Source organism: Lepus europaeus, chromosome 13 (assembly GCF_033115175.1).
Source record: "Lepus europaeus isolate LE1 chromosome 13, mLepTim1.pri, whole genome shotgun sequence".
Taxonomy (NCBI): Eukaryota; Metazoa; Chordata; class Mammalia; order Lagomorpha; family Leporidae; genus Lepus; species Lepus europaeus.
In genome coordinates this window covers 35,014,539-35,038,078 of record NC_084839.1, presented here as the reverse complement: position 1 = coordinate 35,038,078, position 23,540 = coordinate 35,014,539, and the positions used below count along the sequence as shown (strand labels likewise).

At 47.1% G+C, this 23,540-nt stretch overlaps 1 protein-coding gene across 1 annotated transcript in view; it reads right to left on the bottom strand.

The window, feature by feature from the left end:
* Positions 1-23,540, bottom strand: part of GALM (galactose mutarotase) — a 61,487-nt gene that overhangs the window by 28,375 nt on the left and 9,572 nt on the right. Inside the window, exons 2-4 of the mRNA XM_062209293.1 lie at positions 20,904-21,058; positions 14,085-14,291; positions 7,078-7,159 (exon numbers count right to left, since the gene is read on the bottom strand). Of these exons, the coding sequence (XP_062065277.1) occupies positions 7,078-7,159; positions 14,085-14,291; positions 20,904-21,058 (444 nt within the window). The remainder of the gene's footprint in view (positions 1-7,077; positions 7,160-14,084; positions 14,292-20,903; positions 21,059-23,540) is intronic.

Sequence of the window (23,540 nt, the reverse complement as noted above, 5' to 3'; positions counted from 1 at the left end):
TGCCTGCGACACCCAGGCTGAGTCAGGGTGAAGCCGGAAGCCTATGTCTGAATCCTGAATGAACCAAAGGTTGGTGGACATTTAAAGGCCATTTCATTCGCTGGACCAAGCAGACACAGAAAAGCTGGCCAAGCAACCCCCAGTCCTGCACGGCTATGGTTCCCCCGGGTAGCGCTGAGGGATGTTGCTTTTCTGGGTTGCCATCTTTCTCCACTAGCTAGCCTTCTGCAGCTCCTTTCCGTAAACCCAATGGGAACGAACTAGCAAGAGGCCCAAACCAAACCTGATCCATCCCGGGGACCACTGAAAGGAAAACACAGCATTGCTATTCCCAACAGCCAAATCACACAGGGTTCTACATGGAATCCAGCTCACGAACCCCTCAAAGTTGTCCTCATCTGCCCAGATGCCTGAGTGTGCTGGTTAAGAACACTGGAGTTGGAATTCTCTGTGGTGTGTGAGTAGGAGCATCAGAAATGGACAGGACCTCAGGGTTCAAATTAAAGAACCCTCATCGGATCAGATTTTACAGAATTAGGTTGATGAGGCTCAGAGGGTTAGCGCTGAGACCCGTATCCTGGATTTCTGAATCCTAGTTTCCACACCGTATGACATTACCACATACTGCATTTCAAACGAATGTGTTAAAGCGGGGAGAGTGGATACTGGCTGTGGGGGAAAGGAAGCGGTAGCTAGTTTTAGAATATACACATTAGGTACTTAGCGCTTGGTTTCATTTCTGTGTTTAGCATGGTTTTCTAGCTTCAACCCAAAGAGACCAAGCCTGAAGCGCACTCCCTCCCGCTAGGGACTCTGTATGTTGAGTCTACAAGTCTAGAGAGATCATGTGGCCAACATGTGGAGGAGCACGGGATGAGCCTTAAATGGCTTATGTCATTACAAAACCACTTGTCACAGAAACCCAATTGTTTCCAGGAAGTGGGGGAAAGATTTCCAAGCAGAAAATATGAGTCTTGAAGGAAGAGTAGGGGTTTGTGCCATGAAGAAGGGGGTGGGCTGAATGAGGGAAGGTGAGTGAGGCTTGGTAAGAGATGGGCAGCTGGTGTCTGGTCTGGGAGCCATGCAGGAGGCTTTTAAAGCTGGAATAAAGGAAGATTTGCATTTTGGATGGATACCTTTAGTGACCAGATGGAAGCCAGATCTTGAGAGATGTTCTTTTTTGTTTGTTTGTTTTCCAGGCTCCAGAATTCATTCAATCCTTGATCCCAACTTAGGAAACTCATAACTCAAGTCAGGCACTGATCGAGACAAGAAATGTGGCCTTACCAAGGACAGTGGCCACGGAGACGGAGTCCCATGATCAAGACGCCCAGTGCAGAGACAGATGTGAGCAGTTCCTAGGAGGTCAGAATCAGCAGGACCTGATGGACTAATGATGTGGGCAAGGTAGAAAGGAAGGCGGAGGCATATCAATGGGTGGTTGGAACAAATACGTGTCTAGGATCTCAGGAATCTTCTGTCTGGAGCTCCAGAAAGACTAAAATCCAAATACTCAAACATGACGGTCAAAATGGCCTTTATTTACAGTATCCTGGAACCTGGAGACAACTTCGGAATTTGTCATTTCTCCAGGGCAGATACTGACCTGCCCCCAGAGAAGTAATTATATCATCTGCCAAATTGCAGGTTGAACTGGGAGAAGCTGAAATGAAATACGAAAGTCTTGCTGGGCCTCTCTCTGCAACCTCGTGGTCAGCCTTTCCTCCCAGCGTTCTAATTTTATCGAAATGGGGTTGCTTTCATGTAATTTGAGTGTGAGCTTTCAGAAATGGAGTATGGCAAGAACAGCAGGTGAACACAGATGGCCTGAGGGACTGAGTGGATTGGTTCAATTTTGATAAAAACGAAAGGTATCTTTTCTCAAGGAAAAGGGCAAGAGGGGATTCTACGAATGCTTCGGTAAAGAGGCAAAGCATTCGTTTTTTGCTTTGTTAATTCCTTGTCTACTATTACTACTACAAAAAGAGAAACAAACTTAAAAGAAAACAAAGTGATGTGCCGTAACATCTTAAAGCCACGACCTCAGTGCCACAAGGCGTGCTGTGCACAGCAGTGTTGTGCCAGGCAGGCGCCCAGCCCTGCCCTCCTACTCTCACGGCTATGCGAGGTCAAAGAGTGAAATGCCGAGTTTGCAACCCCGGCAAAGAATTCACCCCTGGAGAAACAGAAGGGTTAGGTTTTCTCGTGTGCTCACAGTCAGCTGGCTTGGTAGCTGCGCAAGGCACCAGGGTCCAGTTTTCTTGTTCTCCTGTGGCCACAGAGAACTTAAATCAGGTCTGACGTGGTGGCACAGGGATCTGTCTCTGGACATCTCTTATCTACCTGCCCGTCCTGTTAAAAGGGTTGTAGGAGTTCCACCTCTGGGAGAGCCCTGACAACAAGAAAATCACTCCAGGCGAGCCTTAAGGTGTCTCTGTGAGAGGGTGCTCATATCCTACAAAGGAGCAATTGCTTTATGGGTGACAGATGTTATTTTATAAAAAATAGCTAAAAACAGCTGATCTGAGGAAGCAGAGCTAAGTGAATCAGAGTCATAGGAACGCATCCCGACCGCTCAGCCGCTTTGAAACCTTTGCTGTGGCTCCCGGGGGGTAAAAAGAGCCTGCAGAAGCTCTGCCTCCCACTTCTGCGGGCGCCGCCTGCCCCAGCACAGCCAACAGGCACCTGGGAGCAACGAGTGTGTGCTCAAAACACCCATAGGACTCCCAGAATTTCACCCTGGGAAGTTTTAGAAGCTGGATGATGGATTCTATTCTTTTATTTAAAAGATCCTTCTTTTTTGTTTTTCCCCAGGCAGAAGAGCCAAGATGCAGGAGTCTGCCAGCTTAACACACAAGGGATCTTATTTGCCCACGTTTGGAGCCTTCCAGGGCCGACAAGGTGGTGGGGGACTTCCAAGGGTAGATGCGGATGGCTTTAAATGACTTGAATGGGCTCCCTGGAAGGCTGCGGCCCCCTACACTCGCTGAGGCTTTTCCGCTGGGCGTGGGGAAAAGGCCAGCCTTTGAATATTTAGGAAAGCTGAAGAAGCTGGAGGAGGAAGCAGCCACATAGGACAGGCTGTTGTTTTCCACGCTTTATTGGCGGGAAGGGCTGAGGCCATCTTATATGTCCCCAGAAACTGTCAACAGGAAGACGAACAGGAGCAAAACAGGCGTGCAAGGCGCCCGGAGGCTTGTGGGTCCTGCTAGAGCAAAGAGCTACGTGGAGGCTCTACGGGCTCTACGGGCAGGGGGAGGTTCATCACATTGACCTTGATTTGGCTCCAGGGAATGGCAGGCCATGGAATCCCTGTCCCTTCCATGTGATAATGCCAGGTCAGTGAGCAGGGGACAAACAAAGAGAGGCCAGGACTCTGTCCCTCCCAAAACACACAAGGGGAGAACGGTCCTCTCTTACGGAGCACCCGGCCACAGTTACTGTAAAATAAAAGGTGTCACTTTCTCATGATGATGGGTTTTCCCATGGCCTGAAAAATTATTTACTTGCGTCTGTAACCAGGGTGAAAAACACCCCCAAAGTTTAGATCTGTGTCAGCATTCCCTTCAAGAATAGCTCAGCTTAGAGCTTTTATGAAGGGCAAACAACAGAGTTGAAAAACAAATACAAATCCATAGCTACAGAAGGAGGAGGGGAGGGAGAGGCCTTTCAAACCTGTTTCACACACAGACAGAATCTTAGCAGCACCCCTACAGGACTTGGCTGAAGTCAAGAGCAGGCTGATCAAAGGAAGCTGCAGAAATTATAATTCATCAAATTAGACACCTGTGACAAACCCGCAGAGAATGCAAGGAATGTTTGGGGCGGGCATTTGGCCCGGTGGTTATGAGGTTGCTTGGAACGCGCGCAGCCCCTATGAGAGCGGTGGGTTCGAGCCCTGACTACTCCTGATCCAGCTTCCTGCCAATGTGTGCCCTGAGAAGCAGCAGTTGGTGGCTCAGGACGCTGCTACCCGGGTTGAGTTCTCAGTTCTTGGCTTTGGCCTGACTCAGCCCTGGCCGTTGCAGACATTTGGAGAGTGAACCAACAGATGGAAGATCTCTCTGTCTCTTTCTCTGCCTCTCAGATAATAAAAATTAAAAAAATATTTTTAAAGATTTCAAGGGATGTCAGCAATATGATAAAAGGCCTCATGGTTAAAGTGTTACCCTTAACTTTTCCCAAATCCATCACAAATTCTCCCACTTGAGCCACTTTTTCAGACCTGGTGGCCCTGGGCACAGTTAAAGACTTCTTGGTGCTAGGTTCCTTTTCTGCTATAATGATGTTAAGAGATACTTTTTTCTCCAAGCACAATTAATGATAATTTTTATGACCCTAGGAAAAAGAATTTAAAAAACAAACACTCAAACAAGGACTTGGGGTAGAAGACAGAGATCTGTGATGGTTAACAAAATAACTGATCTGTGGAGTAAAAGCCATTCATATAAAGGGATCAGAGTTGTTAATACAGTAGGTTGTTTTGTTTTCTGAGGACTTTTCCACAGCCAAAGGCAACCCCAGGAAAAGCCAGGGAGAGCAGGAGGGTCTCGAACAAACCCACTAGCTGGCTTCTCCGTCGGCTACTTTGAAGCATCTCACTCCAGATGACTGAAAGCTGCCCTGGATGTGGCAACGCTCTCCTTTTACAATGCTCGTGGATTTTCTACCCAGCATCTTTAACAGAGGCAACCAGCACACATCCTTCAAGAACGTGAACTTTGCACATCACTTGGTCATAACAAGGTTTTGCAGACTAGAAAACCAAGAACCAGAGAGATAAGGGACGTGTCACTGAACCCCACGTGTTGCAACAGAGCCGTGACTTCTGCGATTACTGAGCGCACAGTGAACAATTTTGTGCTTCTGCCTGACTGGAGTTATTCCTTCCCTCATTCCCTTCCTTGTCAAGTTGACAGACACTTAAAATGCACGCTTTTTAATCTCAGGAAAAATCCCCTACTCACAGCCCACCCCCCCCAATATAATTTAAACAAATATGGTTTTGTTTGCTTTGCAGCCTGAAATGTTCTTTACTCCAGAAGCAAATGTAGTTTTTCCCCGAGGGCCAGTCTTGCTGCTTCCCACACTGTTCAGGCTTCTTTTTTTCTTTCTTTCTTTTTTCTTTTTTTTTTTTTTTTTTAATCCAGAACACCTTTCTCCTCTGCTGCCTGGCAGACTTCCATTTGCCCTCCTAGGTTTTATTTAACTCTCAATTTCCTCTATCCGGGAGCCTCCAGCAGTGCTGCCCCTGTGTGCCAGCTTGCTAGTTCTATCAATCCTGGCATTTTCCTAATTAATGGTTAAGATCCCGGCTGATTCAACCACAGCACAGTCAGCTCCCGGGGAGTCCCAGCAGCACAGGGGAGCCATTTCTGAATCTGGGGTCTCCAAAGGAAGCCACCTGCTCATGGGCCTCTGGTCAACATTAAGATCAGATGAAATCTGGGCTCCTAGAGATTTGTACTTGGCTGCAGTGGTACCGCCATGTGAATTCTTATATCACTGAACTGCAAAGTAGCGGTTACCACCATTTTTTTTTTTTTTGAGGAAGTTTCAAAGAGTTATACAATCAGCTTGTTTCTTAAGCACTTCTGAGAAAAGAGGAAGAAAAAAAAAAACCACTATGATATCTGTCTGTCATTGGGCAAACAGAGATAACATGCAACACTGGCCAATATATGGGCAGGTAGAAAAAGTATGCATTTTTCATGAGTTCTGAAGTTACTGCAACTTATTTACTTGCATGATAGGATTCTAACAGATTTGCAGCCACGACGCCACAGCAACTAGCCCTGATATTTCTTTTTTTAAAAAAGTTTTAGGGTGCTAGCGCTGTGGCTTACTGGGTAAAGCCGCTGCCTGCAGTGCCGGCATCCCATTTGGGTGCCAGTTCTAGTCCTGGCTGCTCCACTTCCGATCCAGCTCTCTGCTATGGCCTGGGAAGGCGGTAGAAGATGGCCCAAGTCCTTGGGCCCCTGCACCCACATGGGAGACTCAGAAGAAGCTCCTAGCTTCTGGCTCCTGGCTCCAGATCAGCTCAGCTCTGGCTGTTGTAGCCACCTAGGGAGTGAACCAGCAGATAGAAGATTCTCTCTCTCTCTCTCTCTCTCTCTCTCTGTGCCTCTGCCTCTCTGTAACTCTGCCTTTCAAATAAATAAATAAATCTTAAAAAAAAAAAAAAAAAGAATGTCCTCAACTGGGTTCATGTGATGTTGTCTCCTGATTAGAGTGAGGTTGTGCGTCTTTGACCAGAACGTCACGCTTTCTAAGTCTTCTACTCAGACAGGGAGGCTGTGGTGTCAATACATCTTATTACTGGTGACATAAACTTTGATGACTTGGTTAACATAGCGCCCTTGGCTTTCAATTGCTCATATTCTACCACATTAAGCTATTTTAAAATTCATTTATTTATTTGAAAGGCATAGAGAGAACTTGCTTCCATCTGCTGGTTTACTTCCCCAGATGCTTGCAACAGTTGGGGCTGGGCCAGGCCAAAACCAGGAGCCCAGAACTCAATCTGGGTCTTCCATGTGGGTGGCAGGACCCAACTACTTGAGCATCATCACTGCCTCCCACGGTGTGCATTAGCATGAAGCCAGAATCAGGAGCCTCCTGTGTGGATGGAGTATCCCAAGAGGCATCTTAATCACTCTGCCAAAAGCCCACTCCCATTCTTTCATTTACTTGAGATACTGACATACCACAACATTCCTCCTTAACTTTCAAGTTTGTAATTTAGTGCATTTACAAGGTTTTGTGGCCCTCACCACCATTTAATCCTAGAATCTTTTCATCACCCAAAAAAGAAATCTTGTATTTACTATCACTCGTTAACTTCCGTCCCCAGCTCCTGGAAACCAACTAATCTCCTTTTTTTCCATATGCCTTTGCCTCTGTGAACCAAGGTTCTTCTCATTACAAATAATAATAAACAAGATGAGCTCAATCCAGTTCAACAAGGACATACACACACAGCCTATAAATAGGGAAACAGTTTTAGACAAATGAAGTTCTCAATGTTCCTCAAACCATCAGCTCTGTATACTCATAAAAAATTTTAAATTCACCAACCTGTAGGAATAAGGGCTTCATTCACTGGCAAAAAAGCATCAGCGTCTATAGTAACTTCATGATCATATATATTTGGGGAACCCTGGGAGGGAAAGGTAGGAGAAAGAAAAGAAGGGTTAGTGCTTTGCCTTATTTCATACATTTGCTTCTTGTGAAAATATTTTCAGGCATTGACAAAAACTTTAGAACTTTCCTTTGACCAATGTCAATGGTGACAACTAAATATGATCCTTTAAGTGTAGGTAGATAGGGCCTCCAAATAGCAACTGGAAGAAGCTGTTCAGTATGACCCTAGCATGCTTTATTTCATTTTTTCCTACATGGAAAATGATGGTCAAAAGTCAAAGAAACTGGGGCAGGTGTTATGGTGTTATAGGTTAGGCAGCCACTTGGGAGGCCCACATGCCATGTCAGAGTGCCAGTTTGAGTCTAGACTGTTCTGCTTCTGATATAGCTTCCTGATGATGCATAATGAGAGCCAGCGGATGATGGTCCAAGTGTTTTCATTCCTGCTACCCACGTGGGAGACCTGGATGGAGTTCTGGGCTCCTGGCTTCATCCTAGCCCAGATCCAGCTGTCGTGGGCATTTGGGGAGTGAACCAGTGGATGGAAGATCTCTCTATGCATACCTCTCCCTTTTCTCTGCCTTTCAAGTGGATGAAAATAAACACTGAAAAAACGTCATGGAAATCACAATGGTTTGAAACTCTTTAGATCTTGGCTTGTGGGAGTTTCTTCCACTCTCCTCAGATGAAGGCATTTTAAAAAGTTTGAAGAAAATGGAATTAAAAGTATGACTTTTGGGGCCAGCACTGTGGCACAGCGGGTTAAAGCCTCAGCCTTAAGCGCCAGCATCCCATATGGGCACCGGTTCTAGTCCCAGCTGCTCCTCTTCCGATCCAGCTCTCTGCTATGGCCCGGAATAGCAGTAGAAGATGGCTCAAGTCCTTGGGCCCCTGCACCCACGTGGGAGACCCAGAAGAAGCTCCTGGCTCCTGGCTTCGGATCGGCGCAGCTCTGGCTGTTGCGGCCATCTGGGGAGTGAACCAGTGGATAGAAGACCTCTCTCTCTGTCTCTGCCTCTCTCTGTAACTCTGTCTTTCAAATAAATAAAATAAATCTTAAAAAAAAAAGTATGACTTTGTTTTGGTGTGAAAATTTTTTTGAAATGCATGAGGTTTTTTCATAATACACATTTTCCATGTATTATGAAAACAATTTTTTGCACCAAAATAAACTCATATTTTTAAAAATATTTATTTATTTGAAAGAGTGACAGAGGGGCTTGTGCTGTGGTGTAGTAGGTAAAACTGCCGCTTGCAGTGCCGTCATCCCTTATGGGCACTGGTTCAAGACCTGGCTGCTCCACTTCCGATCCAGCTCTCTGCTATGGCCTGGGAAAGCAGTGGAAGATAGCCCAGGCCCCCTGCATCCACCTGGGAGACCCAGAGGAAGCTCTTGGCTCCTGGCTTCAGATTGGCGCAGCTCTGGCCATTGTGGCCAATTGAACCAGTGGATGGAAGACCTCTCTGCCTCTCCTTCTCTCTCTGTGTATCTCTGACTTTCAAATAAATAAAAAAAAGTAGTAGTATACTTTAAAGCTTCATAGAAGGATATGGGGAAGGGGTAGCAAGGTGAGGACTGTACTTAGTAAATGCTCATGAATCAGCTAAGTGAGGGGTTCTCAGCTTACCCACAGGGGACATCTGACAATGTCTGGTGGTGGTGGTGACACCCCGGCACCCAGTGGAAAGAGACCAGCAAGCTACTAAAAACCTCCTCTGATGCACAGCACGGCGGTCCACCCTGCCACAGTGAGGGGTCTTCTGGCTCAAAATGTCTACAGTGCCAAGGGTGGGAAGCCCTGAGCGCAGCTGAGCTGAAGCCTCTGCTGGGCCCCCTGGAGGAAGCAGACAGAGGCACAGAGAGCTGCAGGTCAGCTGGGAACAGAGGCTGGGTTCAGACACCCCACGATTCCGTGTCTAAACACGGTAGAAACTGCACTACTCGGAGGCTCTTCTACCTAAGAACGGATTCACTCATATTCTTCCGGGGAGGCGGCCAGGCCAGAGGTCTCCCTTCCGCCAACACTCCCTATCTTAGCTGCTTGCCTGGTCCTAGTTCTGAGCTGGGTGCCTGCCTCCTTCCTCCCTACTTTACGTTTTGAAATCAATACCTATTTATAACCAGAACACTGCTCTGATCTCTGTTGCTACAGATTAGTTCTGCTCGTTCCAGAGCTTCCCACAGACAGAACCGTTGAGTTTATATTCTTTGGTCCCTAAGTGCTTCAACACTATGCACCACTGCATCAGTAATCTGTCCCTTTTTCTTGTTAAGTACTGTTCCATTGCTTATCAAGATTTGCTTATTCACCTGGCTCCTGCCATCGGATCAGCGCGGTGTGCCGGCCACAGCGTGCCGGCCGCGGCAGCCATTGGAGGGTGAACCAACGGCAAAGGAAGACCTTTCTCTCTGTCTTTCTCTCTCACTGTTCACTCTGCCTGTCAAAAAAAAAAAAAAAAAAAAAAAAGGCCGGCGCCGTAGCTTAACAAGCTAATCCTCCACCTTGTGGCGCCGGCACACCGGGTTCTAGTCCCAGTCGGGGCACCAGATTCTATCCCAGTTGCCCCTCTTCCAGGCCAGCTCTCTGCTATGGCCCGGGAAGGCAGTGGAGGATGGCCCAAGTGCTTGGGTCCTGCACCCGCATGGGAGACCAGGAGAAGCACCTGGCTCCTGGCTTCGGATCAGCACGATGTGCCGGCCGCAGCGGTCATTGGAGGGTGAACCAACGGCAAAAAGGAAGACCTTTCTCTCTGTCTCTCTCTCACTATCCACTCTGCCTGTCAAAAAAAAAAAAAAAAAGATTTGCTTATTGATCCTCCTGATGATGGACTTTTGGGTTGTTTTTACTGCTTTGCTATTACAAATAAAGCTGCTTAGGAATTTCCTTTTTTTTTGTTTTTTGTTTTTGTTTTTTTGCCAAGGACAGGAAGAAAATGAACCTACATGAAAATCACACACCAAATAAACTGATGAACGTGAGATGTTAGGAAGAAGCCTGGCAGGGGAAGGAAAAGAATATTTATCAGGTACCTGCTCCCCTAGTGGTCACGGGCTCCCAAAACAGCACTCACATTCCTAACATGCTGGGCCTGGTGGTTACGATGCCTGCATCCTGTATCCCAGGACTTGGGTTTAAGAACCCACTCCAGCTCTCAACCCCAGCTTCCTGCTAACCCACGCCCAGGGAGGCAGCAGGTGATGGCTCAGCTTACTGAGTCCTTGTCCCTCATGTGGGAGCTCCCGGCTCCCGGCTTTGGCTCCAGCCCACCTCCTGCACTTGTGGACATTTGGGCAGATGGGAATCTCTCTCTCTTTCTCTGCCACTCAAATTAATTAATTAATTTAAAAAGAAGCATGCCTTGTCTTACGAATGCTCTGGTCTGGAAAAAGCTACTGATCTGTGGTGGAATTTTCCTGTTGGGTTCATTTCCTTTCAGTGCTGATGAATCACAGCAAACCTTGAGGCTCCCTCTGAATCCGGGCTTTGGTTAACTTGGCTTGACTGCTACTAGTTTGCGACACAAACCTTACAGCGTCCATTATGACTTGCACGAGGCTTTAAGCACATGTGTGTGCACTGCTGCTACCGCTGGCTTCGTTCGGCTCTCACCACCTCTAGCAGGAAGCAACAGACACTCTTGGCTGCAAAGCCACAGCAGCTCCTTAACCTGCACCTTCCCACTGTCCTGGTGGAAGCTGACTTGCTGAGTTCTACCCCAGACCATGTATTTCCCCCCCAATTTTGACTGGTCTAATTCCCATGCTGGCGACCAGGATTGGCAAACTCCAGATTGGCAGACTCCAGACAAAGGAATGTGACAGAAAGTCTGATGGGGGCCCTCTGAGATGAGAGCCCTCTAGAAAAAGTTTTGCTTGTTTTTTTTTTTTTAAAAAAAGGGAACTTTAGAGATATGAAAAAAGGAATAGGTTCTTTTTGTCCTTGGATACGACCGTATGAGGAAGTGGCAACCATCTTGTGACCTAGAGGGGATGAGCTTGAAGACAAGCCAAAACACTGTGGAAGGAGAATGAGAAGATGGAAGAACCTGGGTTCTTGATGACTTGTCTACCCAGTCATACCAGAACCACAGCGGCTGCTTCTCATCTCAAATTGCCCCAGACCTTGCTTTCATAGCTCTTGAGGTGAAATTTCAATAAGAGACATGTGCTCCCAGAGCTCTGTTACTCATAGGAAGGCACAGAAAAACAAAACAAAACAAAAGCTCTGCAACTTACACATCTTTTCCATTCTTTGAAAAACACAATTCTCCCCTCCCCGCAGGCCTCCAACCCTCAGATATGATAAGCCAGTGCTTGGGCCCCATGTAGAACAAAAATATTGCATGTTAAATTTAAAAAAACAAACAAACAACAAATGAGAACATAAGATGCGCTGACTCCTTTAAAAATCAGGGTTTGAGACAGATGATAATGCTCCCCAGGTTAGGGCAAGAGATGTTCTCAAGATGCACCCTTGAGTCCAGGCCCGGCCAGCTTCACCCCTGACGCAGGTGCTGTGGATTTGAGCACCAACAGCATCTGGAAGGGAGCACACACAGACCACCCTCTGGGTGGGGTCTGTGATCCCGGAAACTATCCAGCCTCTGGGAAGAGACTCAGAAATCCCTGTCCCTCCTGGAAGGTCCGAAGGGTGGTCAATGGGAATGGCCTTAGCAAACCTTTCTTTCCCAGATATCTTCTTCAATGGAACACACCTGCAGTTAGGGTAGTTCATACACTCTTTCACTTTCTCTTCTAAAAAAAAAATTGAATGTATTTATTTGAGAGGGAGAAAGAAATATAGACAGAAAGAGAGAGAGAGAACTTCCATCTGCTGGTTCAGTCCTCAAATGCCTGCCACAGCTAAGGCCAGGCCATAGCTGAAGCCAGGAACCAGAAACTCAATCCAGGTCTCCCACATGAATCACAGAAACTCAATGACTTGAGCCATCACCACTGCCTCCCAAGGTCTGCATCAGCAGGAGGCTGGAATCAGCAGCTGGGGCCAGGAAGCAAACCTAGGTACTCCAACAAGGGGCACAGGCATCCTAGCCACAAGGGTTAACGCCCACCTCCACTTTTTATTTCCCAACTTATTCCTCTGGATCTCCCTCCCATTGAAAAGTAGGATGCCCTATGTGTACAAAAATGTGGGAAACAGAGGAAAATCACAACCATCCACTACCTACTAAAAGCAATTACATTTTGTTCTATTTCTGTTTGAACTTTTTTTTTTTTTTTTTTTTTTTTTTGACAGGCAAAGTGGACAGTGAGAGAGAGAGACAGAGAGAAAGGTCTTCCTTTTGCCGTTGGTTCACCCTCTAATGGCCGCCGTGGCCAGCGCACCTCGCTGATCTGAAGCCAGGAGCCAGGTGCTTCTCCTGGTCTCCCATGTGGGTGCAGGGCCCAAGCACTTGGGCCATCCTCCACTGCCTTCCCGGGCCATAGCAGAGAGCTGGCCTAGAAGAGGGGCAACCGGGACAGAATCCGGCACCCCGACCGGGACTAGAACCCGGTGTGCTGGCACCACAGGCGAAGGATTAGCCTATTGAGCCGCGGCGCCGGCCTCTGTCTGAACTTTTAAAAAATTAGTTATTTACTTTAATTTTTCTTTAAAAGGCAGAGACAGACAAACAGAAGACCCTCAATTGGCTGGTTCCCTCTCCAAATGCCTACAACAGCCAGGGCTGGGCCAGGCTGAAGCCAGGAGCCTGGAACTCCATTTGGGTCTCCCATGTGGGTGGCAGGGGCCTAAGCACCTTCCACTGTTTTTCCCAGAAACATAGCAGGGAACTGGATCATAAGCAGTGCAACCAGGACTTGAATCAGTGCTTCGATATGGGATGCCAGCGCCATGGGCAGTGGCTTAACTTCCTGTGCCACAACACCAGCCCCACCTTTCTTCTTTTTTAAGAGGGAAATTTGGAAATTACATAAGAATCAATAAACTCCACTATTTGAGAAAATTCTAGAGAAAAAAAAAAGTCAGCAGATCACCAACAGACTCCTAAGTGCACAAGACTGCAAGATATTACTGGTTGAGTATAAACACCACCCTGTGGTGGGAAATCAGGCCAAGGTGATTAGAGTGACAATGCTGAGTCCTCAGATTAAGAGGAAATAATAGATACAATCTACAGAATTTGGCCAAGTTTTTTCTTTTATCTCATGTGATGGTCTCGGTCAACACGCTAAACTGTTACTACTCAGAGGGAATGAGGAAGTTTAAAGGGGAGTTGCCAATGGGTCTATAGCACTTGTAGGTGGACATTTTAATGTCTTCCCCCTGGAGTTTATACCATGTTGAGTTAATTGTCATATCTTTACCAATGACTTCATAAAGTGCTTCCCACACTGGCTAACAAATAGTAGGAAGCCGTTATTATGAAATGGACAGTATGCCTATCAGTCTAGAAAACCCAGGTCTTCCAAGCTGCGGTTCCATGTTCCTTCCACTGCACTGTGCAGGGCATGACTGGGTGCCAGGAGCCGCGGGAGGAGCTGGGGGCTGCACCGTTGGAGCACACGTGCAAGTGTCGCAACCTCAAGGGGGCAGCCACATGCATTTCCAAAGGTCCAAGAGCAGAAGGTCCCTTCATTGGAAGTCATTTGGGTGGGAGGAGGAACAGAATAAGGGAAGCAAACCTAAGCACGTGTGACAAGCAGGGAGTCCTTGCAAGTGCTAGTTACTTGTCTAAAGCCCATGGGAAACAGATACTTGCCTTGGCTGTATGATGTACTCATCCTGTCTTTTTCTATAGTTTCCATTTATTGAGCACCTACTTTATCCCAGATGCTCTGCTGGGCCCTTTACATCATCATGCTGGTGACCTTATGCTGGGATAATTCCATACTGGGTTGCGCCCACCTGCCACACCACCCCGAGTCATTCCACCAAGCACACAGGTGACAGCTGGACAGCAGAAGCAAGTTCACTTACCTGGCCTGCCAGGTTGAAGTAAGAATGGTTGGTGAGATTGACCGGAGTGGTCTGACTGGTCTGTGCTCTGTAGTTGACCACGAGCTCCCCGCCATCCAAGGTGTACGTCACCCAGACTTTTAACTCTCCGGGGTAGCCTTCTTCACCATCTGCACTGACGCGGGAGAACTGGACACCATTTGGCAGCACTTGGGGGGTCCAGAGGACCTACAGAAAAACGTTTTCAAAGCTGCTTAGAAACTGCAATCCCAAGCTAAATGCTACATTTCAACATTGAAAGACAACTCATTTGGGGCCAGTGCTGTGGCAAAGCAGGTTAAAGCCCCAGCCTGCGGTGCTAGCATCCCATATGGGCGCCGGTTCAAATCCTGGCTGCTCCTCTTCTGATCCAGCTCCCTGCTAATGCGCCTGGGAAAGCAGAAGGTGGCCCAGATTCCCAAATGGCTGTTGTGGCCATTTGGGGAGTGAACCAGCAGATGAAAGACCTTTCTCTCTCTCTGCCTCTCTCTGTAATTCTTGCAAATGAATAAAATAAATCTTAAAAAAAAAAAAAAGACAACTGATTCTAGAAAGGGAAATGGTTATATATTCATTGAGGCTTTTGTATAATATTCTGGATATTAGTTTATCCTAAAATTTTGTTTTATACAGAAAAGAGACTTTTTTTTTTTTTTTAAAAAAGATTTATTTATTTATTTGGAAGTCAGAGTTACACAGAGAGAGAAGGAGAGGCAGAGAAAGAGGTCCTCCATCCGCTGGTTCATTCCCCAGTTGGCCTCAATGGCCAGAGCTGCGCTGATCTGAAGCCAGGAGCCAGGAGCTTCTTCCGGGTCTCCCATGTGCTTGTAGGGGCCCAAGGACTTGGGCCATCTTCTACTGCTTTCCCAGGCCATAGCAGAGAGCTGGATCGGAAGTGGAGCAGCTAGGTCTCGAACTGGCCCCCATTTGGGATTCGGGCACTACAGGCAGCGACTTTACCTGCTATGCCAGAGCGCCAGCCCCAAAAAGAGACTTTTGAAAGAAACTTTTTCTCTTTTTCTATTTACATTCCCTAATTACTTCCCTCTAGCTTTATGGGTATGTGTATACAATATTTTCCTCTTTCCCTTCTTTATTTTCCTTTGATTTTTAAAATCTTGCATAAATGTCTACAGTAATATTTGCTAATATTATTTTTTAAAAACTTCAATAAATCATTCCCTCTCTCCTGGGGGTATAACATACACAATTTTTAAAAAAGATTTATCTATTCATTTGAAAGTCAAGAGTTACACAGAGAGAGAAGGAGAAGCAGTGGGGGAGAGAGAGAGAGAGAGAGAGCGAGCTCCTCCATCTGCCGGTTCACTCCCCAATTGGCTGCAATGATCAGAGCTGTGCCAATCCAAAGCCAGGAGCCAGGAGCCTCCTCTGGGTCTCCCACGAGCATGCAGGGGCCCAAGGACTTGGGCCATCTTCTACTGCTTTCCAAGGCCACAGCAGAGCTGGATTGTAAGGGGAGCAGCCGGGACTCAAACCAGCGCCCATATGGGTTGCCAGCACCACAGGTAGCAGCCCTATCCACTATGCCATAGCGCCGGCCTCCACACATTTATTAAAAATAAATAAATAAAACCCAAAACAGTGTGTGTGTTTGGCACAGTGGTTAAGGGGCTGCTTGAGATGCCTGCATCCCACATAGGAGTTCCTGGTGTGAGTCCTGATTATACCACTTGCAGTCCAGCTTCTTACTAATGCGCACCGTGGGAGGCAGGAGTTGATGGCTTGAGTACTTGGGTCCCGCCTTTTATGTGGGAGACTCGGATTGAATTCCAGGCTCTTAGCTTTGGCCTGGCCCAGCCCTGGCTATCGAAAGCATTTGGGGAATGAATCAATGGATGTAAGATCTCTCACTGTGTGTTTTTGTCTCTGTGCCTTTCAAATAAAATGGAAATAAAGAAATTTAAACAACAACAACACCCACCAAACACACCACAGTCTCTATTTTCCCTGGACAAAGTTCAAAATAAATAAGGTGCTTGTTCTGATTGAGAAAGTTCTAGCCCGCCAGTCAGGAGACCTGATTTGGAGGCCAGGTTTGTCCTTATCTCATTGTGTGACTTTGGGCATCTATCTCTTCCCTAAGATGAAGAAGGTAGAGAAAAATCATCTTAAGGAGCTGGTGCTGTAGCGTAGTGGGTAAAGCTGTCACCTGCAGAGCTGGCATCCCATGTGGGCACTGGTTCGAGTCCTGGCTGCTTTACTTCCAATTCACTTCCAATCTTCTATGGCCTGGGAAAGCAGTGGAGGATGGCCCAAGCCCTTGGGCCCCTGCACCCGTGTGGGAGACCTGGAGGAAGCTCCTGGCTCCTGGCTTCAGATCAGTGCAGCTCCAGCCATTGTGGCCATCTGGAGAGTGAACCATTGGATGGAAGAGCTCTCTCTCTCTCTCTCTGCCTCTCCTCTCTCTGTGTAACTCTGACTTTCAAATAAATAAATAAATGTTAAAAAAAAAATAAAATCATACATGTACCTAGTGGCAAAGCTGGGATTCAAACTCAGGGGTTGTTGTCTACACTATTCCATCTCTTAGTTTTATTGTAAGTTTTGGTCAGATCTCCATTTTTCTTTTTCTTTTCTTTTTTTTTTTTCTACAGGCAGAGTTAGACAGTGAGAGAGAGAGAGACATAGAGAAAGGTCTTCCTTCCGTTGGGTCACCCCCTAAATGGCCGCTATGCTGATCCGAAGCCAGGAGCCAGGTGCTTCCTCCTGGTCTCCCATGCGGGTGCAGGGCCCAAGCACTTGGGCCATCCTCCACTGCACTCCTGGGCCACAGCAGAGAGCTGGACTGGAAGAGGAGCAACTGGGACTGGAACCCGGTACCCCAACTGGGACTAGAACCTGGGGTACCGGCGCCGCAGGCAGGCAGAGGATTAGCTTAGTGAGCCGCGGCACTGGTCCAGATCTCCATTTTTTAATAGAACAGTTGAGGTCATACTTCATCATTCCTAACAGACTTGAAGATAATACCTTGAAAGATAGTAACCTTCAGGATGGACATCTGACCGAGTGGTTAAGATGCCAGTTGTGGTGCTCTTGTCCCATGTGGGCGTGCCTGGCTTGAGTCCCAGCAGGGACTCCTGACTCTAGCTTCCTGTGGACTGAGGGAGGCAGACGTAGTGACTCACGTGGTTGGATTCCTGCCGCCCATGTAGGAGACCTGGATTAAATTCCTAGCTCCCAGCTTTGGCCTGGTCCAGTTCTATCCATTGCAGATATCTGAAGAATGAACCAGCAGAGGAGAGCTCTCTCTCTCAATTTATAAATAATAAACAAATAAAGATAATAACTTCCAGGAGCCACAGCAATGGCCTATTAACCCAGGAAAATGGAAGTCTCTGTCTTTACCTACAGTGAAAGGAGTTGGTATCTGAAACAAATTCAAAGAGCTTACTGAAAAATTAATTATACACCCTAATTATCTCCCAGAATGTTGAACTTGCAAGGCACTTAAAATAGGAGCACTTCTCATTTTTTTGACAGGCAGAGTGGACAGTGAGAGAGAGAGACAGAGAGAAAGGTCTTCCTTTTGCCGTTGGTTCACCCCCCAATGGCCGCTGTGGCCAGCACACCGTGCTGATCCAAAGCCAGGAGCCAGGTGCTTCCTCCTGGTCTCCCATGCGGGTGCAGGGCCCAAGGTCTTGGGTCATCCTCCACTGCACTCCCGGGCCACAGCAGAGAGCTGCACTGGAAGAGGAGCAACCGGGACAGAATTCAGCGCCCCGACCGGGACTAGAACCCGGGGTGCCAGCGCCGCAGGCAGAGGATTAGTCTATTGAGCTGTGGCGCCGGTCAAGGCACTTAAAATATGAACCCTATTACATGTGTAATTCAACAAAATGTCCCTAAATGGAAAATTTTCTGAACTAAACATCTGAAATAAAATGTTCTTCACTTGCTACCACTTTTTCTCCTTTAGAAGGGATGCAATGGGAAGATTTTTGTGTGAACCAACATAACTGGTTAAGTATAATTCTTATTCACCAAAGGATTTACCCTGATCCCATAGTTTCCACAGTTCCAGAATTTTTGCATCTCTAGGCCTTCCTGTATCATTTCTAACCCTATCAAGTTATTCTACTTTCATCATTTAAAAAAGGTGTCAATATGAATACACAATTATTCAATAATCATTAAGATCCAAAACATTGGGGCTGGCACTGTGGCATAGTAGGTTAAGCCTCTGCCTGCAGTGCCAGCATACCATGTGGGCACCAGTTCATGTCTTGGCTGCTTTTCTTCTGATCCAGCTCTCTGCTATGGCCTGGGAAAGCAGTAGAGGATGGCCCAAGTCCTTGGGCTCCTGCACCTATGTGGGAGACCTGGAAGAAGCTCCTGGCTCCTGGCTTTGGATCGGCTCAGCTCTGGCTGTTGCAGCCATCTGGGAAGTAAACCAGCAGATGGAAGACTTCTCTCTCTGTCTCTCCTCTGTCTGTAACTCTACCTCTCAAATAAATAAATAAAATCTTAAAATAATAAAAAAAAAAAGACGCAACACAACATAAAACAAAGGTGATCTGATGCTGCTAATACTACTGTTTCAAAACCTGCTGCTCAAAAAATTTCAATGGTTCCATAAAGATGTTCAGAGTCTTTCCCTATGCTTCCCTGGGCCATTGCACAGTCTCTCTTCCCCCCCTCCCCCCCAATATCCATGGATTGAATGAAATAGCACCAATTCTTCAAGGACGGTTTGACTCTCACCTACTCGGTTGCTATTCATTTGTCCGCTCCAAGTTCCTGAAGCATGCGGTTACCCTCTAAGTCATGGCGCCTGTTGTGGCCCTTCTATGACAGTTAATTATTTATAAAATCTACCTCCCTCACTGTACTGTGGCCTCAGAAATCCTGGGTCTATTATGCTCTCTGGTTCTCAGAAGGAGGCCAGCAGGATCAAAGGCTATCGCTACAGTTTGATTGTGTCTGCCCAAAATTGCCTATGTGGAAACTCAATTCCCGAATTCATGTGTTAATGGATTTGGAGATGGGCCCCTGGGAGGGTAACTAGGATTAGATGACATCATGAGGGTTAGGGCCCCCTGAAGGCATGGGTGACTGCCTACAAAGAGGACTGTCTCATCTCGTGATGCAGCAAGAAGGCCCTCACCCAATGCCAGCATCATGCTCTTGGTTTGATCAGCCCACAGAACCATGTACCAAATGAGTCTCTATTTCTTACAGGTTACCTAGTCCATGCATTCAGGTGGAGCATCAGAAAGTGGACTCAGACATTTCTGCACTGTGTGACAGTTTTGCTCTGCTCATAAAGGGACCACACACTGAGCAGCTCCACAGAACACAGGACAGCGAGACCAATGGAGCAGGGACCAGAGACAAAAAGGTTCTGTTCCGGGGATCTTCGGAGGATCCCTTCCCAATGGAGCCAGGCCCAACATGCTCTGGTTGAGGTTTGCCTAAGGTCCTAGCACGTCCTAAAGACTCTACCTTCACCTTTATGCTCTTACAGGCATGAGGAGTTTCATCGCTGAGAAAAGAGATTCCCACAGGGCATCTGGTTCTAAGCCACAGACAGGAAGCTGGCAGGAGAGGGGAAACACAGCAACCAACTTTCTCCAACAGGGCAGTGGCAGTGGTGGGGGAGGCAGAGGCAGAAAACAAGAAATTGTGGCCTTAACTGCCAAACACATTCCGGTCTGCTCTGACTTCTCTAGCAAATAACCTGGATAGTGTATGGAAAGGAAAGTTAACTGGGACATTTTCTCCCTTACAACCTGCAATTGGACCAGTAAGAGTTGGTGGGGTTAACCTGCAGGTTCCATGAAGCCAGAGGCCAGACAGTCCTACCTAAGGGAGAACTCGCCAATAGATTCCCTTTCTTGACCTTGTTCTCTAGGAGCTCACTTGGGTGATGGAAATGTTTAAGTGGAAAGGAGGGACTAGGGAGAGCCTCAGCTAGGTTTTTTATTTTGTTTTAATAAGTTAGTTTATGTGAAAAGGAGAATGGCAGAGAGAGAAGCTTCCATCATCTGATTCACTCTGTAAATGGCTACAATAGCCAAAGCCAGGAGCCTTCCATATGGGTGACAGGGGCCCAAGTACTTGCACCAATGTCTGCTGTCTCCCAGGCACATCAGCAGGCAGCTGGATCAGAAGTGGAGCTGCTTGACTTAAATTGGTGTTCCAATTTGCCAGCAAATGGTTTAACCTCTGTACCACAAATCCTGCCTGGAACTTCAGATAATTTTGAGGCCTGGGGCACTTTAGTGGAAGGGTTGCCTGGGCACGGTGCCACACTGCATGGGGACAGGGCTTTGTGACAGGGACAGGGAGAGGTGTTGGACTGGGGGCACCACGGAAGCCTTGGAGGAGACCAGCAGTTGTGATTTGGGAATGAGAGTTTGGGACCAGGCAGAACTGGCTTTTCCAGGGTTTCAGATGTCTCATTTGGTGATAGTTAAGAGATGATACATCCAAACGCCTCGGATAGTCAGTAGTAGGTATTATTTTTAACCCAACTTTCTCCAACCCAAGTCCTGGATCCCAACCCTGTGAGAGAGAAAGTCATTCCTATCTTTTGAAACTGGGTTAAGGGCTGTTCTCTTTAACTCAGGGCTCCCCTGCCTGCGACTGTCAGACAAGCCAGGGAAGGAAGGGTCTGGGAACACGGCCATGGCAACTGTTGCTGCCCTGAACCGAGGAGCAGCCCTCTCCTGTGGCATCTTGCCATGCGTGTGCTCCAGGTCTTGGGACTGGACCTGGCAAGCAAGGTGTGCCTGAGGCTGCTCTGGGAAGCGTGCTGGAAGGAAGCGTGGCCGCACTCACCTTATCAAAGCCTCGGAGTCCTCCATGCAGACTGTTGGGTCCGTTGTTGATGGCCAGGTGATACTCCTTCCCATCCAGCGTGAAGGTGCCATTGGCAATTCGGTTGGCCACCCTCCCGACCACTGCTCCGAAGTACGGCTGCTTTTGCAGGTATCCTGCCAGGACAGGGGATGACAGCAGCTTTGAAAACGTCAAACCAAAGGTGAGGCTCACACTGCCACCCTCCCTGCCCCTCCTTTTCTTCCGAGGGAAGCTGCAAGTACTAACAACTCGGGCACAGAAAGATGGTGTCTTATAAACAGGACCCTTTCCTTTCCCAAGGTAATTCATGTTCATTACAAAAAGTTCTATGGAGGGGCCAGTGCTGTGGTTGCCAGTTCAAGTCCCGGCTGCTCCACTTCCTATCCATTTCTCTGCTATGTCCTGGGAAAGCAGTAGAAGATGGTTAAGTCCTTGGGCACCTGTGTGGGAGACCCAGAAGAAGCTCCTAGCTCCTGGCTTTGGATTGGTGCAGCTCCGGCCATGGGGGCCATCTGAGGAGTGAACCAGCAGAGAAGACCTCTCTCTCTCTCTGCCTCTGCCTCTCTGTAACTTTGCCTTTCAAATAAATAAAATAAATCTTTTTTTTTAAAAAAAAAGAAAGTTCTATGGGATACCGGCATTGCAGGTCGTAGCTATACCCGCTACTCTACTCTGGCCCCCAGAAAGTTTTAAAGAACTTTATAAAGCCCAAAAAATCTAAATCCTCCTTAATCTCATTATTAGAGAGAACAACTATTAATATTCTCATATCCATCCTCCCACATTTTAGTGTATGCATACATGAGCTTTTTTCTTTTTTAAAAATGTTGTGTCTCTTTTTTAATGTTTATCCATCTTTATTTATTTGAAAGGCAGGAGAGGGAGAGAGAGAGAGCAGGAGAGAGAGAGAGAGAGAGAGGGATTCTTCCATCCTAATGATTCACTCCCTAAATGCCCCCAAGAGCCAGAGCTGGGTTAGGCCAACAGAGGAGTCGGGAACTCCATTTGGGTCTCCCCCATGGGTGGCAGGGACTCAAGTACCGAAGATACTGTCTGCTGCCTCTCAGGCACATTAGCAGGAAGCTGTATCAGAGGGCAGAGGCAGGACCCTCTGACCCCAGGTGTTTTAACACAGGGTGTGCATATCCCAAACAGCAGCTGAACTGGCTGCACCCTAACCTGCTGTGCCTCAATGCCTGCCCCTCCCCTCTTTTTTCGTTTTTATTAAACTAGAACCTTGCCTTGTAACTATAACGCTGCCTTGTAATCTGCTTTTTCCTAGGCCAATCAATCTTCTTTACTAAAAAATTCTACTTTTGTGTAGTCTTGAGAGGCAACTTTTCTTTTTCTTTTTGAAAATTATACATGAAAATATTCTTTTTTTTTTTTTTTTTTTTGGACAGGCAGAGTGGACAGTGAGAGAGAGACAGAGAGAAAGGTCTTCCTTTTGCCATTGGTTCATCCTCCAGTGGCCGCCGCGGTAGCACGCTGCAGCCGGCGCACTGCGCTGATCCGATGGCAGGAGCCAGGTGCTTCTCCTGGTCTCCCATGGGGTGCAGGGCCCAAGCACTTGGGCCATCCTCCACTGCCTTCCCGGGCCACAGCAGAGAGCTGGCCTGGAAGAGGGGCAACCGGGACAGGATCGGTGCCCCGACCGGGACTAGAACCCAGTGTGCCGGCGCCGCAAGGCGGAGGATTAGCCTAGTAAGCTGCGGCGCCGGCATGAAAATATTCTTTAAAGACAGTTAAATAATAGGATATACTTTTTGCTTGCTAGAGGAAATATAGAATACTCACTTAAATTTGAATTTTAGATAAAGAATGAGTAATTTCTTAGGGTAATTGTATGTCATCATACATGGGACATATGTATACCTGAGGAGTCTAAGTTGTTTATCTAAATTTCAAATTTAAGTGGGCATCCAGATTTTTATCTGCCAAATCTGGCAAGCTTAATAAAAAGTGAAAATATGGGAACCCTCCTTCATCCTCAACTCTCCTTCCCAACAGTAGCCACTGTTAGTAGTGTGACATATGCTCTTTTTTTTTTTCCTTTGAATTAACTATCTATCAGCATATATACACACATGTCTGTAAACACTGTTTGGTAAGTTTTCATTTTTAAGTGTCTTAGGGTCTCTCCACATCGCTGTATTTATATCTACCGTACTCCATCTCAAGGCTACACAGTCCATGGAGGAGCATAAGGTGGTGCTGGGTGTTTTGGGGGAGAGCTGTAAAATGCAATGTAGCATCTCTGTAGTTACATGTTGGTGCATGGGCATAAACAATATTTTCCTTCTCTTTAAGTTTCTCTGTGTTCACTTTACAGAAGAGATTAAGGTTTGGAGACAGTTTCTGTGTTATCTACAAAAGCACTCCCCACTATTTTTCACTCAGTCGCATTCGGACCTGCTGGGTACCCTGTATCTGACAGGTCTACTTTAGAGCAGCAGAAAAGGTAGTTCAAGTACATGAGCCATGTTTCCACAGCTACAGGGGTGCTCAAGCTCCTGAGGCCAGTCCCAGGTCACAGGTTCCCATTACTCAACTGGCTGGGCACAAGTTAAACATTAAATCATTCTCAGCTCAGGTTCACGATACGGGTTCTTTCCT